Raw genomic sequence first — 25,673 nt, forward strand, 5'->3', positions numbered from 1 at the left:
GGTGGAGGGTGAGAAAACCTGGATTTGTGCTGGAAATGGCCCACCTGTTGATCACTTTAGATAAGCTATTACCAGCAGGACAGTGGGGTGGGAGGAGGTATTGTTTCATATTCTCTGTGTATATATAAAGTCTGCTGCAGTTTCCACGGTATGCATCTGATGAAGTGAGCTGTAGCTCACGAAAGCTCATGCTCAAATAAATTGGTTAGTCTCTAAGGTGCCACAAGTACTCCTTTTCTTTTTGCGAATACAGACTAACACGGCTGTTCCTCTGAAACTAAAAATAATGCTCGTTAAAAATAATGTTTAAAATAACACATTTTTTTTGTAGGAAACAGCAAGTGCGAGAATCTTATGAGCTTTACATCAGTTAACACCAGATACTGGGACACATCCTTGGCCCTGCTCCACTCCACTCTGTCCAAGCTATGCATAGAGGATGGAAAACCAGCCATCTGGAAATTATCCTTGTTGGCTCTACAGCACCCATTCTTGAGCCCATCCCTGATAGACTCTGTGTGCACACATGCATGCAAACACAAATGCATATATATATGCAGATCATGTACATATACACTCACACCAGCAGTTTTATGCAAACAGCTCATACATTTGCAAAATTTGATAATCTGGAGCATTTCCTGTGAGTAGAAAGCAGAGGGGGGCAAAGAACATCAAGAACAGATTGATGTTATCCATCCAGACAACATGGGCCAGGCAAACTGTCCTTGATCCACTGAACACAAAATCCACTTACTGAAATGGTTAGACAAGGGAGGTATTGCAATAGTCTGTGGTCTTCTCCCTGCCGAGATAATCTTGAATCATCAACATCTGAGTCATAATTTGTTTGTCTAACATATATGAAATTTCAACTGACTTTCCAATATATACTGCCCAAAGGGTAAAGGGATTGGTGAAGGGTTAATAGACAGCTAGAGTATATATGGCTAGGTATGTAGCCATGTACTTCCACTAAGTGTACTAGTCCCAACTATATAGCTCTCTGGGCATCTGCACTGACCATCAGCCCCACTGTGAGCTGTGTAAGGAGAAGGGGGACCAGAAAGCACAGCTGGCTTGGTGGTGATAGTCTAGCCAGGACAGTTCTACATTTTTAAAGATGGTCCCAGGGCACACAAAGGATGGGGAGAAAGATGTTATGTCTTGGTCCCTTATTGCAGTTACTATTCATGCATAAAAAGGGCAGTGATGGCAGGATCCCCAGTGCCTGGTAAGTATTTGGATCCTGACTATGGCAGATCAAGATTCCTGCCTTTCATAGACCAATTATTGCCCCATATAGATGTTGAGTGGGAAACCTTGAACTCCGAGTTTTCCCATTGACTTCACTGTAGCCAGGTTTTCACCCTGAGTTTGCTGGGACTGGTGAAGAGGGATGGGGGAATTTGTAAAGAAAATATTTCCCAGGGAGTACTCATTTCCCAGAATACTCATGGGACACAGAGCTGGGCAGATGGGCACATACTGAGGGGGGAGAGGAGACCGTAATAAAACAAGAATAGGGGAACCCCAAACCTTTCCAATCCCTAGAAAAAGACGACCAAAGTAGCAGAGACATCACGCACACAGCCCTCCACTGGAGAAAAAGAATGCAGAAGCTAGATTAATTAGATATCAAAGTGAGAAACTGGTTGCTGATGATGCCAGTTGAGGAGGGAATTGAAGGTCACTGGGCCTCCCCACAAGAAGAGAATCATCTGTAGGTGAGGGGGCACCAGTTATGAGTCAGAATTTTTTTTTTTTTTAATTAAAGGGTGAAGTGGGATCTTCATGGGTTCTGGCTGCTTAGCTGAACTCAAAGCCAGTTGAGGCCTTGAGAATTAAAATATTCATGTTGCAAATCACTTCAAATTCTCTTCAGAAAGCATGCACGTACCCTTTCCCTCCCACTTCCCCTGAGCAGACTCCAGATTATCCCAGCTTGTTATCAGGATCATTTTTTGAAATGCTGGCATCTCTGAGCAGCCACGTTGCTTTGGTCCCTCTATCTAAGGTAGAAACAATGGAATTCAAGGCTCCAATGAATACTATTAACTTCTGCTGAGCTTTCGGTGGGAAAATCTACAGGTTCTGAAGGGGAACATTCTGTGTTGAGAAACTGTTCCCCAGACCCATGATATTTCAGCCAGTCACAGTACCTCCCAAAAGCTGCAGAGCCCCAAACACGTTTTCTTCGTGTGGAGGGCTTCACAGCTCAGGTGCCGGGAAAGCACACTACAAGAGTCCACTCCCCTGCTTTGTAGCATAATTTTCATGATTTGATGAGGTCCGCTCTGCTCCATGCCATGTAGTTTTAGTTTCACTTAGCTCGGAGCCAAAAATATTCAAATTTCATGATCTCAAAAAAATGTGTTTAAAGAAACAGATTAATGAACATCCGCATGCTCAATTGGAATATGGAAAAACATTTATTTTGTTTCTTTAAAACCATTCACATGGTAACAACAAAAGGTTGGGTTGGTATGTTTTAACTGTAGAAAAAGCCATCCTGGAATCCCACAGTTACAAAAATTTTACACTTCCAGCCTGTAAATATATCAGTAATTAAAAACAATTTGCAAATTGAATCATATTAAAAACTGTAATTATCTAAATGCCCTATTATTAACCACTGCATTACTAAAACATTAACACAGATTGTTAGTAAATCATAATCATATGAACCTGAATGTTAGATTAACAGTATTACACTGCTGAAGTATTATAATCAGATGGAATCCCAGTAAAAATGAATTCAACAAAAGATAATCTGAAGAGATACTTTCTATGTAAAGATTTCCCATAATTGAGCCATGACAAATGCATGCACATTACTAATAAAATAAAAACAATGTTTAAAAACATTTTATTTGTAGATCACCCATACTAATTTGCTCCCCATTCAGTATTAGAAAGTTGCCTAAACTAGAGAAACTCCTTTTGAAGTCAATGAAGTTGTACCAGGAATGAATTTAATCCATATGAATTTATACAGAGAACATTTATTTAAAGTTAATGGCCAGTGTCTAGCTCTTCACCAAACCTAAAAGATCTTAGGGTCCTATCCTAGCAAAGCATCACCACTGTCTCAAAATAAGACTGTGGATATTGACACAGGCTAACCTATCCAAGGGGAGCTGAAGAAAAGCAAAAATGCTAATACACCGCTCTAGCTCAACAGCCAGGAATTACAGAGCTGCTCAAAGAGTGAAGGGGTGAAAGGTGTCATGTAATGAGAAGTGAACGTGGAAGTAACTTTTGTCCTTTCAGGCTTTCCAGGTGTACATGCTAAACTTGTTCTTTCCCCACCTCCAATTGGGTCATACCACTCTGTCAACTCTAGGGGTGAAGTAAATTCACTTATTTGCCCCCAAGACAGATTGGGAAAGGAACAGGTCTTTATAATTAGCTGGAAGTAGGAAGGCTCACTCAATCTACCTTATTGATGTTGACAGTAGAGGCATTAATTAAGTTTGTTGCTGCTGACAATGGAGAGGAGACTACCCACAAGGGCTGCTCAAAGTTTTCCACTGAAACTGTTTTTCAGTTGAAAATTGCGGTTTGCATTAAACAAATTTTTTCATGAAAAGCACCTGCTTTTGGGGGAAAATTTTAGGAAACAAATGCCTGAAAGGCAAGAAGTTTTTAGCTTTGGACTGAAATATTGCAGTTTTTGGATGGAAAAACATTCATTTTGGACAAAATATGTCAGTTTTTGGTGTTTTGACAAAAAACACTTCAGGGAAAATTTTGATAAAAAAACCCCACTTTTGTTGAAATTTACTGTAGCAAATTTCCTACTATTCACATAAGCAGTCTGCTTCTGGGACTTCCAGTATTCCTCCTCCACACACTCTTTACCTTCATCTCCCATATAAAGACTGCATGGAAATCTTCAAGACTGTACATGGCACTTACCCCTCCATCTGCTTGACCAATAGCTCCTGAGTGGTCAGACAAGGAAAGACCTGCATGGGCTTTTTTACCTATTTGTCAAAGGTAACGAATTATCAGAGTTCCCATTGACTTCAAATGGAGTTTGAGTGTTCAGCATGTCTGAAAATCAGGCCCTAAATGCTTTCTGTGGCTGACTAATACAAGATTGTACAGTAATACTGTACTCCTATTCAGGTTTAGTTGACATGGCCTACTAACAAAAGCTATGTTCTTGATTAGTCACATGGAATATCAATCAGCAAGATAAGAACTGATTCCTGTGTTAGGACATGGGGAGGATTTATTTACTTGGAAAGTCCTAACCCAAGGAAGTCCTGCTCAGAAAATACTGCTAAACCTGCAGCTGAAGTGCGCTCCATCCCAACAGTGACAGGCTAAGGTGATAATGCAGTTTACCATTCACATTCCAGTGCCCGTGGTATGGAATGAGAGCTCTGTGGACGTAAACTGAGTCCCCTGGGAAAACACATTAATTTTGATCAAATTCCCAATTGGACCTCACCCTCTGGATCACAAACCTTCCCCCTGTTTTTATGGCAGAGTTATTTGAAGAAGGGTGAAGATGTAGGGTCCAGAGAGAAGTATACACATGAATCTTGGGCCTTGCAGATGGCAACCCAATTGAATAGCTTTATAGGAGTCCCAGATTTGTTTGCCTTTCAGCCACCATGAAGCACTATTCCCATAAATCTGATTGTCATATAGGCCAGTTAAGTGAAGTGAAGGGGGAAGAGGGCCGTCAACCACATACATTGCATTGCCAAAGGGGATTTAGCTAATTCATTCATTCATTCATTCATTCATTAATATCAATGAGAATCTTATGAGTAAATGTGGAGACATGAGTCAAAGGAAAGAATAGTTTGTATCCTGTTTTCTACCTTTGCAAGGAATGTCATCTTTAATGACTGAAAAATGGATGTTATACATTTAATGCATAGTACATACATAATCTCTATAAAATATCTATGTAACATGATTTTATGATCAAAATAAACTTTTCAATTCTGAGTTGCTCCAAATGTTAGCTGTTTAAAACTCATTGGCTTTACAGAAGTATGTTATAAAAATTTAAAAAAAACTTTGAAAAGCCGATAAACCATAAAAAGTACATTTGAAATACAATTACTTTTTGGATCTCCTTTTTGTCATTAGAAGAGAAAATGATCGTGCATCCTCTTCAAATTTTGTACCTGGACTTCAACTTCTAAACCAACAGGCGGAAGATCTATTTCTCCACTGTCATGTAACATGTACAGTCACTTAGTCACACACATGCAAAGTGTGGGGAAATGCCCCTATTCTAAACTGATAGCATTTTAATCTCATTTTATTTGTACTGGTGGAAACTACCAAACCAGAGGTCAATTTCCTGAACCCCGCTAGGACACTCCCTATTGGTTTCATGAGCATATGCCTCTATCCAGGGCTGGCTCTAGGATTTTTGCAGCCCCAAGCAAAAACTCTTTTGGCCGCCCCTGCTTTTATTTCGTGTCCCCCCACCCCCTGGCTCCACCCCAACTCCTTCCCCAAATCCCCACGCTGTCTCCTCCTCTGGGCGTGCCGCATTCCCCCCCCCCATTGCTTCCTGTGGCTCCGCCCCGCAACAGCTCACCTCCACTCCGCCTGCTCCCCTGAACATGCCGCTGCTCTGCTTCTCCCCCTTCTCTCTCAGGCGAGGGAGAGGCAGCGCGTTCAGGGGAGCAGGCGGAGCCGAGGGGAGCGGGGGTGGGGGAGAGCGCAGGAAGTAACGGAGGGGGGGAAGAGGAACCGCTCCCTGCCCCAGCTCACCTCCGCTCCACCACCGCTGCCTCCCCCGTGCGAAACGGCAAGCCTGGGAGGGAGGGGGGAGAAGCGGAGAGGCGGCGGCATGCTCAGGGGAGTGGGCAGAGGTGGAGTGGAGGCGAGCTGGGGCGGCGGGGGCACATTTCTAGGGGCGGCATGGCCGGCGCCAGGATGCCGCCCCTAGAAATGCGCTGCCCCAAGCACCTGCTTGTTTTGCTGGTGCCTAGAGCCGGCCCTGCCTTTATCTCCTGTTTTTGCTGGAAGAGCTCGGGCGTGAGGGAGAGGTGCTCCAAGCTGCAATCTCTATATTTTGAGTCCTTTAGGTATGTCCTAGGACTCTAAGTTATAAAGACTGTTCAGAGTCCTCCAGGAGTTTGGAGAATGGTCCCTAATCTAATCACATGGATGTAGCACTGCATAGTGTGAAGTAATCACTAAAGCCACATCTCCGTAATCATGTGTAGGTTAGGGACCATGCCTTAGGAAGAGTCTATATAGTTAGTATGTTATGGAGGGAAACAGGAGTGTCTGAATGGGGAAAAACAAGCCATGGATGTTGGGGAGGAAGAAACTTGAGGAGAGAGACAGAGAAAGGGAGGATGATGGGAAATCTTTGGGGCTGAAGGGAAAAGAAGGTAGCAGTATGCAAACAAAGTAATGCAGTATCTCCGTATTTCTGTAACTGTGGCTTTACAAGGTACGCCAAACAAGGCAGTAAGCACAGAAGAATCAAGAACAGAATTCCTGAGCAGGTGCTAACCCTGCCTGAAAGAGTGTGGAACCAGAAGCTGTGATAGTCAGGTATGATTTCTTTGTTTCAGTCTTCTAGCTATTGGGGTGAGTTGGTTGGAGACATTTCTGGTGGAAAACTGCTTTTAAATGGAAACTGACATGGTTTTGCGCTTTTAAAAAAATACTGAACTTGGAGCTTTTGTATTATTTATTACTGCACATATTACTGCACAATGAAAGGTGTCCATCCAGTGCTCAAAGTAACCCATCCCATAAGTTACAAATCACAATATAAATCAAAGATTGCCCCTAAATATATTTTTTCCAACCCACACCCTCCTCTATAGCCTAACATAGGAGAGGAAGATGGGGTTTGCAGCATGCCCACAGGGTTGACAAATCTGTTCTCTGGCATACCATAGGATTCTTATTTAGTTTGTTTCATTGTATTTTCCATCCTTAAAATGACATAGTTCAAAAGAATGGGGAGACTCATTTCAGCATGAAAGATACACAGCTTTACAACCCTATTCAGCTCAATCATTGCCCCCAGTGCAGGTGGACTTTGGAAGGGCTACCCTACTGAAAGGGTACTATTCTCTTGGTAGTATTTATATAATAAAGGCTCAAGCATTATTTACAAACATATTAAATACATGTTTATTAGTTTACAAAAGACCCATACATTTTTTTTAAAAGCTATTAACACACATTTGTGTCTCATTCCAAAAAAGAGCTCATTTAGTAATCACGTCCTCCTGGAGGAGTTCCATTACTCAAAAGTGGAACTTTAGTGAGATATTTCAGGAAGTTCTGAAGCAAGTACATAAGAAAAAGAGGTTGTCAACAGAAAGGGTGCAAGGTGTTTTTTCAGACTGCAAAATTGCACTCTGGATGTGTTAGTCTCTAAGGTGCCACAAGTCCTCCTTTTCTTTTTGTGGATACAGACTAACACGGCTGCTACTCTGAATCCTGGTCTGACATTGCAGAATTTTTATTTCCCTATGAAAGCAAGCCACAATGTCTAAGAGGGTTTGTTAGTGGTCCTACTGGTATCTGATATCTACTGCTGGTAGCATTTCTATCATTAGAAACTAGAATTGTCATTATGCTAGAAACATGTATAGTGGTGAAGGAAAAGAAAAAACAGCAAAGAGTAAAAGAAAAAGAGAAGCAGAGTACTGGGGGGGAGTGGAGGCAGAGAGGAAGTGAAAAGAGACTAGAGACAACAGACGAAGAACAGAAAAATAAAACCCGAAGAAAAAACAGAAAAGGGGTGAACCAAAATCTAGAAGAGACAAAGAAAAGTGTTTCCAACCAGAAACAGTGTTTCATGACAGCAAGAGACAAGAAGCAGTGCCTCCAAAAAGGTAAGCCAGTTCATAAAATTAAAAACTGGCAGGAAGAGTAAGGAAGGACAAAAACTAAAAAAAAAAAAAAAACCAACCCCACACTTTTTTTTAAAATGCTTACCCCTAATTTTTGGTTACTGAAAGGACAAGGTCCCACTTCAACAAGTTTCTGAAGTGAACCCTAAGCTTGAACAAATTATTAACCAAAAATCACCATTTACTACTCTAAAGGAATTGCTTTGTCCAAAACTGTACATTTTGCTTTGTAATTCTGTCCATCAGGTGGACAAGTTCAACAACTCAGCTAGACATTTCCCCCTCCACCCCCAATTGGCTTACCATTTTTGCTACCTGAAGTAACTCAAGTCTGAAATACCAATGTTTACTGCCATCAATATGTCAGTCAATTTTCTTCGAGACCCTTATTTCACGTGCTATTATTTGGTCTTCTACAGCTGTTCTCTCTGATGATCCAAACATTTCTTGGGCTACCCATTTTCTCCCAGGGTATGCAAAAGTCATCCAGGGAAATCTGTAATAAAGACAATAATTCCTTTAGTCTGTTTCACAACAGAAGAAGTTTCATTTCTTTTTGTAAACAGAACATGACAAATACTCTGTTGAAGAATGTCTTGACATAAAAAAAACAGATCATCAAGAACAATTAACAGAATGAAAAGGCTGAATGAAAGCTGCTCTCTGATCATCTGAAAACCCCCGTGTATAATATTTCCAATAAATGTAAATACTGAAACTAAGAAGTCTCTTCACCAACCAGATTAATATGCTGCTATGCAACATATTTAATTTTTAAAAAGCAAGAGCCCAATTCTGTAAGCCCTCCACATGCAGGATTCCAAATGACTGTGCCCCGGATTCTAAAAATACAACAGTATTAATAAAAATACTTCAGGTTATTTTTTATTTAAAGGGACTTTTTAAAAACACATTTCACATAAGTAGCTGTCCTCCTTTGTTTTTTCCTAGATGTCCCAAATGAACATACAAATTTAATTTGGGGCTGCTCTCAACCTCACACACTGACATTCTTGGTCCTGTCTTTACAAACTATGCTCCCTGAACCCAATTTAGCTCCCCAGGAATTCAGTGGGTGGCTCTTAAGACCACTTTATGACTCCTTTATGCTGGCTCCTCCAAGTAGCCATGCAAAAACAATTAACTTGGCCAAAATAATACAGTTTGGAAGGGGAAGAGGAAGATCAAGAGGGATAAGACTGAAAGCAGCTCCCTTCATTAACTAGTAAGGTCCCAAACCTGCAGTCCTTGTGTATGCAAAGCTCCCAGTGATTACAATGGTCGTTTTGTGCATGTGCAAAGAGTGTAGAATGAGACCCTAATAGGGGAGAAATCATTTTTAACTTACCACGTAATAAGCTAATTTTTACAACTGCTTCATCGCCTTGTTCTTGATGCATTGTTTTCTTGACAAGGAGAACAATGAAGGCATAAGGACAGTCAATCATATGAATTCTTACTTATACCATTTTATAAACTTCTTTAAGTTACCTGCTTTCTACATTCACTGAGGTGCTCTAATATATTGCTTTTTTAGTAATAACATTATGCAATGGTTTGAAAACTATCTGTATTTCCCCACTTACCTTCCCTGAGGCCAGTCACTTTGGCCCAGATTTTTAAACTATTTAGGCATTGCTCTACTCAGTGCTGAAAGGCCTAAGTGACTCAGGAGTCGAAGTCTCATATTCACAAGTGATTTAGCTAGAGCCTCAAAAGCTATTTAGGCACCTAACTCCCCCTGATTTCAGAATTTAAATGTCTTTGAGAATCTGGGCCTTACGCACTTAAGAGCCTAAGTCACTTTAGCCTTTGCAACACTGAGCAGAGCAACTCAGCAAAAATCTGTGTCTTTAATTTTTCAACTGAGGACTTTTGTTAAAAGAATTTATCAGGCAGAGCTATAAGCATTAACAAAGAACCATGAAATACATTCCATGATTTATACTGAACCTCTTTATAAAAAAATTAGTAAGCCATTCATGTGCTTGCTTTCTTAAGTTTCACTGACCTGGACATCAGGTCAAGACTTAAAACATCAGAATCCTTATGCCTTGAATGTTTCCCATTAAATCTGTGCCAAAGTTAAAAGACATCAGGAGCCAAATTCAGCAGTGGTGTAAGCCAATGCGACCTAGATCACAGCTGCTTGCACCAAGACTGAACTTGGCCTAGTAATATGTTGATCGTAAAAATCACCATAACATTAGGTCAGAACTATGAAATTCATTACAGTCAAGTACATTAAATAAAAGAGGATCCTACCAGTTGCATCATCGGCTTCTGTGTCTAGAAGAGCATCTACTGAAGCCACGTCTGTGACTATGAAGGAGTCTGTTGTATCAGACACTCCTCGCGTGCTGAGACAAAGCTTCTTTGAGATACTAACTCCTTTGCTTTGATCACAGTACCTCACTAACCTTCTGACTGGCAGGCAGGTGATACCACTTCTTGTGAAGGTTTTTCTAGGTTTTCCTACTATTCCCCAGGGCATATTTTAGCAATAAAAGAAGTCCACAGATTGACGTTGTAGTGATCTTCCAAAAAAATGTGCGTGTGTGTGTGTGTGTACGTATGTGTGTGTATATATATATATATATATAATAGAGAGATGGAGATGCAAGATATTTTCCCCCACCACATCCACCTATTTTGGTACAATGTTAAATATTCCATAGTTCAGTTTGTCCTCTTTTTCAGAAGGAAGAGTAATCTTCACTGAAATACATATTCTTCAGAAGGCATCTTCTGCTCCTCCATGACCTGTTTCAGGTGGAATTTTCAGCCCATGTCCTTTTTTCCTCAAGGAATGGGTCAGCAAATGACTCATTAATATATGATGCTGCAAAATCAGAAGTTTCTTTCTCATTATGGCTCTGCAATTAGTTGCAACTTTCCTTATAATTAACAAATTATAAATAAGATGTATCAATAACCTGGCATTTAAAATTTAGCCTGTTACTAAATATCCTGATTTAACAGCACTAAAATTAAAGAAAATCCTCCTTTCCCCAATCAAAATAATATTAGGCCCAGATCCTGGAAATACTTACATACATGGATAACTTTACTCATGAGTGGTCCCACTGAATTCAGTGTAACGTTCAATGGGGCTACTCACATCATTACGGATCAGCTTAAATTTTCGCTGGGTGGGGCCTAAAAAGTTACAGGATTATAAAATTTGTTCGTTTAACCATTTTCTATGTTTCCCAAGATCCTGAAGTCCATACATTTTCTTTCATCAAAGTATTCAAAGTTTTTCTTACAGGACAGAAGTTTTAATCTATCTCCTAGGAAACTACTTTGTTTTACTAGTAAATTATATCCTAAAACACAATATGAATTATTTCCTACTATAAACCAGTTTCTTAGTTAAATTACAGCAGTATCTGTCCCACAACCTAGCCTAATACAATTCAATATCCCCAAAACGTTCTCTGGCCTTAACTTTATGTTATTATAGTTTGCTGCAGTTCTCAATAGGCACTGAGAAAGAAAAAGGCAGAGAGTGAGAAACGTGAAAAGTGAGCATTTGAAAGAATATGAGTGGGATGTGCTGAGAGCTAAAGCAGAACAAATATAGATATAAGAGTCTAAGGAGTCAATTCTACTCTCGGGTACACATCACTATATTTTGTGGGTCTGTTACTATGGATCTCTAGTCTTCAAATTCCCAAGAGAAGAACTGAGGAATGTGAATTAACATGAGGGGTTTATCTAAATCCATTAACTCTCACCCACAGACCCATTAAAAATATACACCTACTTCAACAAAAAATCCCTAAGATAAAAAGAAAGGTCTAAATGAGAAAAAATGGTAAGACAAAGTTCAGCTTGACTTGGAATTCTAGAATCTGATTCTGATCTCACACCACTTTTGGTTTTGATGGAAGTACTCCTTATTTACATCAAGGTAAGTGACAGAAGGCTCAGATCAGTGATAACTACATAAGAAAAGAAGTTTGCCTTCATTTTAATCATGCTTATTGACATCTTCTGTATTTTCCACAGCATGCATCCGATGACGTGAGCTGTAGCTCACGAAAGCTTATGCTCAAATAAATTGGTTAGTCTCTAAGGTGCCACAAGTCGTCCTCTTCTTTATTCCTTGAAATGAAAACTATAAACGATTTTAATTACCTTACTTAGAAAGTGACCTTAGAAACCTTTTATGCAGTGTCAGTTAGATTTATAATACAAACAGAGAACAGTTACATGGCAATTGTCTAGATTCAAAACCAAGCTTCATCTCTAACACCAGTCTCAAGCCAGTCTAACTCAGCTGACTTCTGTGGCGTGAACACGAAAATTCTGCAGGCCATTCATCAATAACCGGAACCAGCCCTTTACAACAGTTAAGGGCAGGGGTCTCCAAACTGCGGCCCCAGGCTTCCATTTGTCCGCCCTTCGGCCAACAGGGGAGAAGCGGCGAACAGCTGAGTAGGCAGGAGGAGCGGCCGCGGCAGGAGCTCATGCAGGGGTGAGGGCAGCACAGCTGAGCTGTGCAGAGGGGTGAGTGCCTCTGGGAGCCAACTTAGGGGCGAGTTGTTGCTGCAGCCAAGCAGGAGAAGCAAACAGGCGGGCACAGATTCCCATCAGCACAAAGCAGGCAGGCTGCAGCTGAGTAGGCACGCGGAGTGGTCACTTGAACTTCAAATGGAAGTGACTGACCTGCAATCCTAGGACATGTTGAAGGACAAACATAAGGAAGGAAGTCTGGTAGAGTTCTATAAATGCCTGTCAAGTGACCAATACGCTCATGTAAAAAACTCTGTGGATTAATGTCAGTGTTTGGCACTACTTATGTGTGCGAAAAAACATTTTCAATGATGAAATATGTGAAATCCCACTACAGATCGACCTTGTCTGATGAATATTTACAATCAATTTTGGTGCTAGGGAACGCTAACTTTGAACCACAGCTAAATGCAGTGTTGTCAGAAAAACATCAGTCCCATACTTCTCACTAATTCTAAAATAATATTTCTTTATTTTTGAATATGTGTATTTGTATGATACAAATGTGAGTTTTTAGAAATAAAAAAAATGTGAAATGATTTTTAACCTATCAACAAATATTGTGTGATTTCACAGTACCTGCATTGATTAACTTTTACACCTGATTTAGAATTTAATGCAACACTGACACAGAGTAGAGTAGTGTTTTTTCTTAATGATTTTGCAAATATTTAATTTATTTCACAGTTACTTCAGCCTGAGAAGCCCCTTCAAAAAATCTAATATGGCCCTCCTCTCATGAAGTTTGGAGACCTCTGGTTTAGGGGGGAGGAAAAAAATAGCAACACAGAAATAGCTGTTTTGTTTAGCACCGCAGCTCCCTGCATATATTCCCTCTTTATTTTTTTTTCAATGACAGTTTCGAAACGGTTTTGAGTGCACAGATTTGGTACACGTGCGCAGCAGCTGGTCTGACCTGATAAAGCAGAGCCTCTGAAGGAGAAGTTCCTGTCTGTCGGACCAATAATCAGTAAACTAAGAGGGATTTACCCAATAGCCCGTCACAGATCCTATCCTGTCAAAAATCCACTTTTCTGAGGCATGCCTAAATCTGATTTTCTGTCAGATGGCTTCAGTCTTTAACAGAAGTAAACAGCAAGTAGTTGGTGAATAAAGAGAGATGCTGATCAACTTTGTGCTTTTATTCTGAATTATGCATCAGCCATAACTAAACCTTTGGACTTTGTCAGATGTCACAACCCTGTTATTTTATGCAGAGAGACGTATTAAGTAATATTCAACTTAGAGATCGGTAGCGTGACATCTGGTCTGTTCATATACTACTACAAGCTCCGGCATCCTCCCTCCACGTTTCATTCTTTGCAAAGCAAAGCTTGTTTGTTATACCGGCTCACACTTTTACTGAACGAAAGCTTTAAATAGCACCACGGTTTGGTTGCAATTGCTAAAAATACACATCACAGAGCTTGAGCGCCGATTTGCCGTGAAACATCTGTCGCATACTGTATCCGCGGTCTTGCAGGGACTTTTAAACCCCCACCCCCCGAATACCCATCCCGAGTTTTATCTACAAACGAGCAAGGCTCCAACAGCGAGAAAAGCTCCTGTCGAGGCCGGTTAAAAATAGCTCTGCAGAAGTGGGCTGACCGGAGGCTCGCGTTCTGCAACGCTGCGGAGCGGGACGCGTTTGCCACAAGCTTCCCACGCCGCAGCGCCAAGGCAATGAGGACCAGCCCTCCCGGGGCCCGAACTCTCCGTGCCCGTCAGGTTGGCGTGAGACAGCCGCGGGCTAGCAGCGCCCGACGCCTGAGCGAAGCTGGTCAGCTGGGGTGAAGGCGTTGGAGCTGGCAAGCCCCCCACACACACACTGCCCCCCCCCCTTGCCCTTAGACTCATATCAAGGTTGGAAGGGACCTCAGGAGGTCATCTAGTCCAACCCCCTGCTCAAAACAGGGCCAATCCCCAATTTTTGCCCCAGCTCCCTAAATAGCCCCCTCAAGGATTGAACTCACCACCCTGGGTTTGGCCAGTCAATGCTCAAACCACTGAGCAACCCCTCCCCTCTCCTTACCAGCGTTCCGCAGCTTCTTGTTCCTGTACACGGACAGGATGACCAGCAGGTTGCCCAGCACGTCCACCACGATGGTGAAGATGAGGATGGCGGCCAAAGTGGAAGCCACCCAGGCGGGCCGGTCCAGGCTGAGCTCCGCGGGCGGGTGGGAGGCGTTCAGCCCGCTCCCATTGCCGCTCATGCTGCTGCTCCTCCTCGCCCCCGCCTCACTCGCCCAACATCCCAGGGCCACCTTGGGGCAAGGAGCGGGCTCGCCTGCAGCCCTCGGGGATCCGCCCGCCCGGCTCACAGGGAGGGTGCCCGGCGCGCCGCAGGCAGCCCCAGCGCCTTCTACGGCCGCGGCCGGGCTCTGAAGTTTCCCTGAAGTCTGCACGTGCCGCGGAGTTACTTTTATAGCCTCCCCTCGCCCCCGCCCCCACCCCCACCACAGCAGCGGCCTCCGCCACCGCTGCCTCCAGGTGACATCTAGCGTTGGCGGCGCTCGGCCTCCTCCGCCCCGGCCACGTGCGCGGCCGGGGGATTCCACCAGCCGCCGCCGCCGCGGCGGGGCAACAGCGCCCCGGTGCGGCGCTGGGGCGCCGCGGCCGAGGGGCGGTTCATTCATTGCGAGCGGGCGGCGTGTGGCTGCGCAGCCGGGCCCCATTCATTCTTTTCCCGGCTCTCCCCATTCATTCATTCCTTCATTGATTCCTCTGGACAACGCCGCGCGCGCGGTGCAAGCGTAGGCACCCGTCCTTCCTCCCCTGGCGCTGTAAGCCGAGGTCGGTGCCCTTCGAGCTCCGTGTGACAGTATTTGGGGCTGCTTTTTTATTTACTTATTTTTTTTTTACCGGTTGCGTTAATAGCTCTTGGTAATTGCACTCGTACTAAATTGCACCCTTTACTGACGGACAAGCGAACTCAGCCACGAAAGTGAAGCCGACGAGGAGAGCTTGGATCTGCTCTGGGAGCTATGAAAAGCTCTTTGCGAAGCTGCTGGCTGGGGGGTGGGGAAGAAGAGGCGGGGAACCTCAGGACCCGAATCCCCAGAGCAGAACATGCCATTGCTTCACAGAAAAGCGAGACAGAGCGAGAGATGGCACCCGACCGTCTCAGCTTTGCATGAAAATACACAGTGGAGACGGTTCTTCTTTTGCAATGCAGCCTCATCTCCTTTCCAAAACGTGATTCGGGGCGGAGGGGGGGGGGGAATGCATGGGCAAATATACGAATCTGACACAGTCTGCCTTCGCCGCTCCCCAAAAGCACGACAGACAAAACGAGGTGCCGTTGCTAAAAAGAGAGCGAGGATCTGATTTTAGTGAACGTGTTGTTTATCGTGCGTAGTTACATTGGCTTCTATAATAGGAACTTCTCAGCCCCCAGAAAGTGTTTTCTGCTGAATGTCAATCGCTGTATTGAAATACCTCGTTTATGTGATGGTATGTCGCATGAGACTAAAATATATAACCCGAGAAAACTGATCTGCACAAAATGTCCTAGAAATCATACTTCTATTCGGGACCTATCAGCTGTGATTGAAAATGGTAATTCACGTTGTGTTGTGATAAATGCCATGCCACAGTAGTGGCTCAAACCCAGTATTTACACTATTCAAACAGCCATGAACGATCGCCAGCCCCTGAAATTTATCTTGAAACCTTCAGCCGGGAGCTGTCTCTTTCGTGGACGTGAAATCGAGCGGGGGAAGAGATGATGGAAGCCTAAAGTCTTCTACACAAAGTTACATTGTGAAGAATGACAACTGTCATTAGTTCTATTTGTGTAATTTGGGAAATTGCTGTTTTCAAATTGCATTAAATATTCTGCATTTGATAGTGTGCTGGTTATGATTTTATGATTATAATGGAATGTGCACTTTTTGAAGTCCTTGCTGAGCAGTAGCAACGTAATTATGGATCCATAAACCACTTCAGTCACAAAGAGTCATATATTTTACTCGGAAACTAAGTTACCTTAAAATAAGCAATGTTTTAGGTAGCCTTTGTTTGCCAGATTGTGACCCCTCATTTATGAAGAAATTAAAATAAAAATAGAATCCAATGGTAGAAAATTCACTCCCTGTTTTTCAAAATGTTTTGATGATAATGTTGACAGATATTCACATTAAAAACCTCAACAGTAAAGCTACAGGTGCCTTATCCTGCTTCCACTGAAGTCTGATAGCAAAACTCCCACTGACTTCCATTGGAGTAAGATTGGACTAATTTATACCAGAGCTGCAAAAGCTGTTAGAGTGCAATCCCATTGAGAACCCTTGGCTCCCATTGAAGTTCCTATGAGCTGAGGGTGCTCAACACCTGAGAGGAGCAAGCCCTAGAGACAATTCTGTGGTGGATCGTGTTTAAGGCTAAAATCCTGCTGGCCTTACTTGAAGGCAACTTTTGTTTGTTTGTTTCGTACCAGACCTGATGCCTCCCACTGCATTCCTTTCAAGTTTTAAGTCTGACTCTGGCATCTAATCATCCATTCCAAGAATCCTCTTTCACTGATGAAGGGACTGTCCACCCCTCAATAAATTCTCCATCTCCTAATTTGCCCTTAGTTCATGGAGTATGGCTGCGACTGAGGAAGTAGCTGACTGCCAAGTACAAAATACCCATCCTGAGGGCACGACCCAGAATGTGAAGCAATAGATATCACATCTTATGCAGTAGTCTGTATCTGCTTTGGCTTCCCTCCTTTTGCCTGGGGTCTTCCATTGCACTACTTAACTGTGCCTCAGTTTCCCTGGTAAAGGAAGGCAGTTGTCTTACCTCTTACTGGGATTTGGGTAAGCTTTCTCACACCTTCCCTGTATTATCTGTGTGAAGCACCACTCTTCCTTAAACCTGCCACACTGGAGACTGAGACTCCTACCTGGTGGGGCACTTGCCACACCATACACCTTCTCCACGCAGGGGGGCTGCACTCTCAATGGCCTTTGGCCCTGAATTTCCTCTCCAAGTTAGATCAAAGCTGGCTGATCAGTAACATGGTGCCTGTAGAAGATTCCCCCACTCCGTTGGCTGCAGCGCAAACTATACATGTCCTGCAGGGTACCAGGCTTCACTACCCCTTAGTTTCCAGACACTAGGATCTGGAAAATCCCCCATCACTATTTCCAAACCCTGCAAATGTCCCTGCCCATCCCCCATTCTCTTTCCTGCCTCTCATAGCTCTGTCATGCATGGTGGGAGGGGACAGGGGTGAGGAGAGCCCAGTAAGCCATCCTGGCTTCCCAGGAGCCACTTCTAGTCCACTTCTGGTCAGAGGGCTTACGGGAAGGGATTGGAGGACATCCTGTCTGTGTTGTGATGGCCCTTAGTTGAACTTATTCACTGTAGCTGCTTCGGGGTCTGCCCCATAGCATAGGCAGCAGTGGCTACATCAGAATGTAGCTCGTATAGAGGCATGTGGACGTATGAACACAGAACATAGTAAGGAGAAAAAACTGGCAGTTCAGCCTGAGTTAAGTCTGCACTGGAGACTAGACCTAAGAATGTTAGACTGAGGTTAGGACTGACCTGGTATTTAACTAAAGAAAAAAAGTGGATCCCAGCCACTGAGCACTGTAAGATTTTTCTAGATGCAACACAGGTGATAGTGCTTTAGGCCTGGCCAAATGCTTGCAAATACTTTGCACTGAAAAAGTGAAGGGAGCATTCTCCTCCTGCTAACCAAATGCAAGTGCAGTATTAAATGCAACAGTTGATGAGAGAATTGCTCAGAGGACAACATCCAAAAAGAGAACTAAAGATGTCCTTATCTTACTATCCTTCAGCGCTTAAGGATCTGAGTGTCTTGGCCAGTAGACACCACTGAAAAGATTAAATGGATAGATTGAAGAGCTATTGAAATGGCAGGTGCCTGCATGCTCTGCTGCAGTAGGTATCTTCTAAGGGGCAGCTTTGTATGCCCGAAGCTGCAGATCCTTTCAGGAGGCTGCTGGGGGCTGACTTCCTTGCCTTCCAAAAAGAGCAGGATGGGACTTACTGCTAGATTCGACTTCACTTCAGAGTGGCCTTTGAACATACATATTCAAGCATTTGCAGTGGAAAATCTCTGGGTGCAAATTCTAGTCTTCCATAGTTACTGGCCCCAAACCCCCATTTGATCTCAACAGGGAGCCATTTTGGAGGTTTCTCTGGCTCATCTCAGAAATTCCTATTCACACTTGTTTTCATTCCCATTGCTGTGAGGTGGCAGTTTTTGAGAAGGACATCTCACCCTTCAGAAGTTGTTACTGCTACTCTTGGAGGGTTGTAGACAGACAAATCATTTAGATGCCACCTGATAAGCAGTATATGAAAATGTCACGAATAAAATAAAATAAAAACTCTCTAATTCACAAGAGTTTGAAAACACAAGTCAGGCAGTATCATGGACAGTGCATGTGATATTATGATTTCTGCCTGCCAAACAAACCACATCATGTGCATTGCTCTTGTCCTTTTATAACCTCTCTAGTTAGTGTTTTGGAAAACTGAAACTCTCTGTTTTACCACCCCTAAATCAGTTTTGCATTTTGGATTTGTGATTTTCCACAATGTGACCTAATGAAGTACAGACAGACTTGAAATGAGTAACAAGGAAGTGATACAGTAATGGTTGGTGAAAGTGCATAACTGAGAGAATCAGGTTTGAGATTTTTACTTATAGCCTGATTCTTCCACTTATATTTGTGCAAATCAGGACAAGCTACACTGTGATCAATGCATTTAATAAGTGTGAGGTCAGAACCAAGCCTTTGGCAATTTTGTTTTAATGCATTAAATAACACGTCATAAATATCACTGATTTGACTTGTTGGTGTATGAAAAGTAGGTCAATGAAGCTGCCCGAGTATCCCTGGCAGGTGATGTACCCATTTATTACAGCAAGACTACACACATGATGAGGTAACTTGTGAGTAGATTCATAGATTCCAAGGCCAGAAGGGGCCATTTGTGATCATCTAGTCTGACCTCCTGTATAACACAGCCCAAAGAACTTCTGCAGAATATTTCCTACAACATATCTTTTAGGAAAATCATCAATTTTGATTTAGAAATTGTCAGTGATGAAGAATCCACTCTTGGTAAATTGTTCCAATAGTTAATTAGTCTGTAAAAAATTTATTCATTTCCAGACTGAATTAGTCAAGCTTCAGCTTCCAGCCATCAGATCATGTTATACTTTTCTCCACTAGACTGAAGAGCCCATTATTAAATATTCAAACTCCTGTAGATACTTATAGGCTGTGATCAAGTCATCCCTTAACCTTTTATTTGTTAAGCTAAATAAAGTGAACTCTTTGAGTCTATCACTTAAGGAATGTTTTCTAATCATTCGTTTGGCTCTTCTCTGACCCCTCTCCAATCCATCAACATCCTTCTTGAATTGTGGGCGCCAGAACTGGACACTATTCCAGCAGCAGTCACACCAATGCCAAATACAGAGGTAAAATAACCACTCTATTCCTACTCAAGATTTCCTTGTTTTGGCATCCCAGGAGGGCATTAGCTCTTTGGCCACAGCATCACACTAGGATCTCATGTTCAACTGATTATCCACTACAGGCCCCAAATTATTTTCAGAGTCCCTGCTTCCCAGGATAGAGTCCCCTAAGTTGGGCCTACATGCTTTGCTCCTAGATGTATACATTTGGCCATATTAAAACACATATTGTTTACTTGTACCCAGTTTACTAAGCGATCTAGTTTGTGCTGAATCAATGACCTGTCCTCTTCATTATTTGCCACTGCCCCCAATTTTTGGGTCTTCTGCAAACTTTAATGGCTTCTTCAAACTCATTGATAAAAAATGTTAAACAGCATAGAGCCAGGAACCGATCCCTGTGGAACCATACTGGAAACACTCTCTCAATGATGAATCCCTGTTTACAGTTACATATTGAAACCTGTCAGTTAGCCAGTTTTTAATCCATTAAATGTGTGCCATGGTTAATTTTATTTTGTTCTAATTTTTTGATCACTATGTTATGCAGTATCAAGTCAAATGCAAGTAAGGCTTGTAGGATTGGGCCCATAAAGAGGACAAGGAATTATGCATAGGTCTATAATACTATACAGTAGTAGTTAGGGGGCTGTTCTGCCTTTTGTATAGCAAAGAAGTGAGTCTGTGGCTGCTTTTCTGAAAAGCATAGCGTCCATTGATAAATACTCCCTCCCACATGACACTGAACACATCCTGTGAGATTGAGTGCCTTTAGCAATTCTCACAGGTGTTAGCACCTTACAAGATTGAGCCCTTATGGCCCTACTTTCAGAGATGCTGATAGGAAATTCCACTTTTCATTTTACAGGAAATTTGTTTTCATTCCAAGTCAGAACAAAACCAAATATTTTTCCAGTTACTGTACAATGGTAGAACGAAAGTGAACAGTAAATAGACAAATGATTCCAGGCTAATAAGGATATTGAACACAGCTGCATCTCTCACTAGAACACAGTACTTAACTTATTTCCTAGATCAAAGTATCAAACTGTTTCATTATGATACAAACAGGAGACACTTTGATCTAGGAAATAAGTTAAGGCATTTCAATCCATATGAAGTACAGATTGAAACGCCTTGACAACCTTAAAAATAAAATGTTTTGATTACAGTGTCTCATCATGTCACATCAGTAGTAGTGTTGGATCATATTAAAGAAGTTCTGTATTAAAATCACAAATGAGTTTGATTCCCCATAGTTTAAATTCCAGGGTATTACTAATTAAGAGGACTCTTGGTTTTTGGTACTGTTTCTCTCCCTCTGTGTGTGAAACTTGCAAGCTGCTAATTGTGTTAGTACATTCTAAGACAGAGTCTGTTCTCAAAGCAATTCTTTGTAACAACAACTACTCACACAGAGAGAGACTCAGAGCAATACTCTGTAACAATAGAAACAGCACCCAGAGACTCCCCGCCATTTTGTTGTATTCATCTCGCTGTGTTAACAATTGTGATTAAAATGGAGATAAAGGATGTATGTGGATGGATGCTTGGTGTGGATAATAACTGAATAATCAGGGAGGTGCCAGCCTAAGAATCCAGTGTCCATTGGCTGAAGAAGGCGTCAAGTGGAAATAACCAGAGGACCCCCGGAGGGCAGACTGGAATCCACCCAACAGCCTCAAGAATGGGAGAACCAAAGAACAAGATAACATCTGGCAGCACGGAGCTGTCAGGAATGTGCCATCTGCTGATTGATTCAGCAACAGCATGATGAAGCAATTCAATAGACTGGCATAGGAAGAAATTCCTATAAAAATGGACTCTAGAAAGTAAGAACTTTGGGGGGCTAATTCTGCAAACCAAATTCCAGGAGCATCAGATGTGCATCTGACAAGGCCCTTCTCCCTCCTCATACCTGGCCAGTGGCTTGGCATGAGCAACTCTAAGGCTGGTAACTATGGTAACAACCTTGCAGAACCTCTGTGTGTGTGTGTGTGTGAATAAATATGAGATTGAATGGAATGTTATAGCTATAACTAACTACTTACTTTGATTCTTTCTGTATTCACAATAAATGTGGTATTTTGCCTTTTCCCCTTTAATAAGATCCTGCTGGTTTTTACTTTATTGGTATAACAGTAGCATATAACATTATCCACTACTCATGATGTGTCGAAATAATGTTCAACATATAAGTAAGTAAATTAATGTAAAACATTTTGAAGTGAAAATTGTGTTTCCAAACAAAACTTACCTTTTTTTAAACAAATTTTCTGAAATGAAGAGCACAGTATTGAACCACAGTCTCCTAAGCACTGCACTATACATAATTTCCCTTACGGTGAAAAAGGAAGTATCTTGTATAACTCCCACCATCATTTTACAACAAAATGTGAGTACACTAGAAGAGTGGTTCTCAAAGCCAGTCCGCCGCTTGTTCAGAGAAAGCCCCGGCAGGCTGGGCTGGTTTGTTTACCTGTCGCATCCGCACGTTCGGCCGATGACGGCTCCCACTGGCCGCGGTTTGCTGCTCCAGGCCAATGGGGGCCGCGGGAAGCGGCGAGGGATGTGCTGGCTGCCCTTCCCACAGTTCCCATTGGCCTGGAGCGGCAAACCGCAGCCGGTGGGAGCTGTGATCGGCTGAACCTGCGGATGCGGCAGGTAAACAAACCAGCACAGCCCGCCAGGGGCTTTCCCTGAACAAGCAGCAGACTGGCTTTGAGAACCACTGCACTAGAAGAGGATCAACATAGCAGTGGTCTAGCACCTGGAATATTTTTAAGCTTAAGATTGAATAAATAGTTCTATGTTCTATATGACCATTCTGACCCTGCCTGGGATAGAGGGCATGATAACTGGATGAAGGAATTATGTAGATCTGTGTGAATAATGGATGTTTTAGTATTTGGTCATTACCCAAAAAAATGGTTTCCGGTCAAACAAAATGTTTGATTTTGAGCATTTTTAATATTTAGTCTTTTAAATAAAATTAAAGAAAATTGTTAAATAAAAAGTAGTTTCAAATTAAAAACATTGCATTTTTCATTTCAAAGGTGTTAAACGAAGGTATTTTGATATTTTTAATGTTTCTTTTGACTGAAACAATTCAGAAAAACCGACATGAATTCATGAAATGTTTTGGTGTTGCTGAATCAGTATTTTTCACTGAAAAATTGGGCCCAGCTCTAGAGTTACAGCTACGTGGTCTTCTCTGAGCTTTGATCTTTCATTTCAGGTGGATGATTCCAGAACTCTGTCCTAGTATAGTTGCTTACACTGAAAAATCTAGTCACAAGGATGAAGTGTACCTGATTTTCAGAAATGTTCAGCACCTTGTTTCCACTGACGTTGGTGGAGTTCTTAAAAATCAATTATAAAAAAAGCTTTCCTTATATAATGCTTTTCTTTTGCTGTTGAAAGACCAACAACATTATTCACAACTTTACTGTTTCAATGGTCTATGTCAAGGGCAGAACTTACATTATTCTATTTGACAAGAGATTTAAATAAACAGAGTGCATTTATTTCATTACCCATCTAAATAACCAACTTGTGTGATACCTGGAGTTGTGAGCCTGCTCTGTGTATATCTGTGTACTGTGTTCCTACACGTTACTGGCTCCTGTTGTCCACCCTTAGGAGTTGATTGTAGTTTACTGGGACTTGTAAGCTTGTTGTTTAGTCCAGATGAACCAAGGGTTCTGGATACCTGGTAGCATGTATCGCTGTGTGCTACGGTGGTTATAGTCAGAAACAGTTGATGGAACCCTACAGTAATGCTGCTGTGATCTTTTGGCCACCTCCTGCATTCTCCATTTGACACCCTACAAAGATATCAATGGGGGTTTCAGGTGACTTGGCATCTCTTTGATGTCATGACATGTCCTCCTTTGGTGGCCAGATATGGTCTTTACAGTGGCAGTTCTGGATGCTTGTTGTGCAACCCTAACACACAGAATCCACTTTTACTAACTGTGGAAGCTAAGGTACTGAATCAACAGCTTAACCATCTGGTAAGCCTAACTGAAACTCTCTCTGTCCCAACACGTCTAGTTTATTAACTCTCCCATCCACCTATCAGGCTGCTTTGCTGCCTGCCTAGGAGTATCTAGCTTTGCTACCTTATAAACTCTGGAGTGCATACTGCCTCCTACTCACAGATTTATTGTCTAGTTTTCTCCCTGTGTGTGACCAGATGCAGGGGGCTTGCTGCTCATGGGAAGGAGTAAGTGATTTGGGGCAAGAGGCTGATATATTTAGGGCCAGAACCGTTCCTTTCATAACAGGAGAAACATGCTAAGCAATTTTATTGAATTCAGCAACAGCAAGTTCTCTCTTTACTACTTGCCTTTTTATTTTTCTTTCAGTGGTAGTCTTCTTTCTCCTCAGAAACTGCAACAGCATCTTGTTTTTCCTTGAATTCTTTTCAATGGAAGCTGTTTACTCAATCCAGTTACTAGTTTCTGAGTTTTGTGCTTTTGCGGAAGAGCCAGGGGACCGTGTTTAGAGTTGAAGGTTACTGAATGGAAAGAGATTGCTAACGCAACTGGTACTAGCTATCAAAATTCAGCCAGTTCAATTTCCCATCCAATGGTGAAGGGTGGAAAATTAGATATTGGCTCAGAGTAAAGTGAATGGGGAAGGAAATATGAAGGTAGTGAGGGAGAATGGGAAGATCTGGGAGGATAAGACTCAAACCAAGTTTGATGAGAATATCAGTCAGCAGGAAAAGAGAAGGAAATAGTAGTATTTAAGACTGGATGAGATGCAAAGGGCCTAAGTTGTCACTGCAGTATTTAAGTTTTATGCCTCCGATACACCATTGAGCTCAGTGGAAGTACGTTGGCATAAAATTGGAGTAAAACTGTGGTGAATCAGGCCTGTTCTGTTTATTTGGAAGTAAATCTATAGAATATCTAGCATTGGACATTACTGAGACAAGAAATATGTAAACAAATATGGTAGTAGAAAAATCACTAACAGATTTTGAAAATATGAATTAAAATCATCTGAGGTTGCATCATGTGTTAACCAACCTTTGACAGAACCCAGCAAAAAAGGAAACCATGCCATGGCTGCTTTTTTTAACTTCATCCAGCAAACATATGCTGAGCCATTTGCATGATTTAGAATATCTTCATCAGTAAAGGGTGCTTTAATAATATCTTTGTTATGCTATACAAAGCACATGGGATCTTTTATAAGAGAGAAGGCAAATACACCATATTTATTGGGAATACAACAGTTAGCATGTGCTTTTCAGTCAGACACACATACACATCATGCACACAGTCCTGCCAGTTGATGTTTTTATAGTTACGATTCTGTTGTAGCTTGAGTCAATCTAATGGCCAGTTAGACTGAATACGAGTTGAGGAGCTGGGCTCTGTCGGTCACGATGCTCCGAGGTTTTGGCAGGACTGAACCCAGAGTTTCATGTCAAAACACCCCAGCTTTATACTTGTAAATTCCCATTTGAGTCCATCATTTTGCAATGTCATCCTGTAATCATTAGTCTTTAAGTGGTGGTAATCTTGCGGTTTTCCGCTGTTATCATTTGATGGTTATTGTCGGGCTTCCCATCGTTATCTCCCATTTGTTGTCTTTCCTTCGGGGGTGGTTGCCTCACCTTTGAGGCCATCAATGCTGCTAACATGTTTAGCATCTGATACAATGGATGTTTTCTGATTGTCTCCTGGTGTTTCCAAGTCTCTCACTTTTTCTTGACCATCTGGACATTTGTGATGGCTTTCACACCTTATCTTTTCCTGATGCATGCCTTCCTCATTCACACAAACCATCTCTCACAGAGAAGACAGCAGTATTTTATATTC

At 42.2% G+C, this 25,673-nt stretch overlaps 1 protein-coding gene and 1 long non-coding RNA gene across 3 annotated transcripts in view; one reads left to right on the forward strand and one right to left on the reverse strand.

The window, feature by feature from the left end:
* MTNR1A (melatonin receptor 1A) overlaps positions 1–14,829 on the reverse strand; it is a 107,155-nt gene extending 92,326 nt beyond the window's left edge. Inside the window, exons 1-3 of one of the 2 annotated variants that reach the window (XR_012668151.1) lie at positions 14,419–14,510; positions 8,169–8,361; positions 6,668–7,479 (exon numbers count right to left, since the gene is read on the reverse strand). Coding sequence is in view for 1 of the 2 variants with exons in the window: in XM_048848089.2 (XP_048704046.1) it covers positions 14,419–14,599 (181 nt within the window). In the remaining variant the exon portion in view is untranslated. Of the gene's footprint in view, positions 1–6,667; positions 7,480–8,168; positions 8,362–14,418 lie in introns of those variants that run through there. The other variant, XM_048848089.2, reaches the window with a different exon arrangement.
* Positions 14,830–15,013: 184 nt separating this feature from the next.
* On the forward strand, positions 15,014–16,233 carry LOC125635440 (uncharacterized). The gene is made up of 2 exons (XR_007356271.1): positions 15,014–15,179; positions 16,020–16,233. It is a non-coding gene; the product is annotated as an uncharacterized LOC125635440 (long non-coding RNA).
* Positions 16,234–25,673: the final 9,440 nt, after the last annotated feature.

Source organism: Caretta caretta, chromosome 4 (assembly GCF_965140235.1).
Source record: "Caretta caretta isolate rCarCar2 chromosome 4, rCarCar1.hap1, whole genome shotgun sequence".
Taxonomy (NCBI): Eukaryota; Metazoa; Chordata; order Testudines; family Cheloniidae; genus Caretta; species Caretta caretta.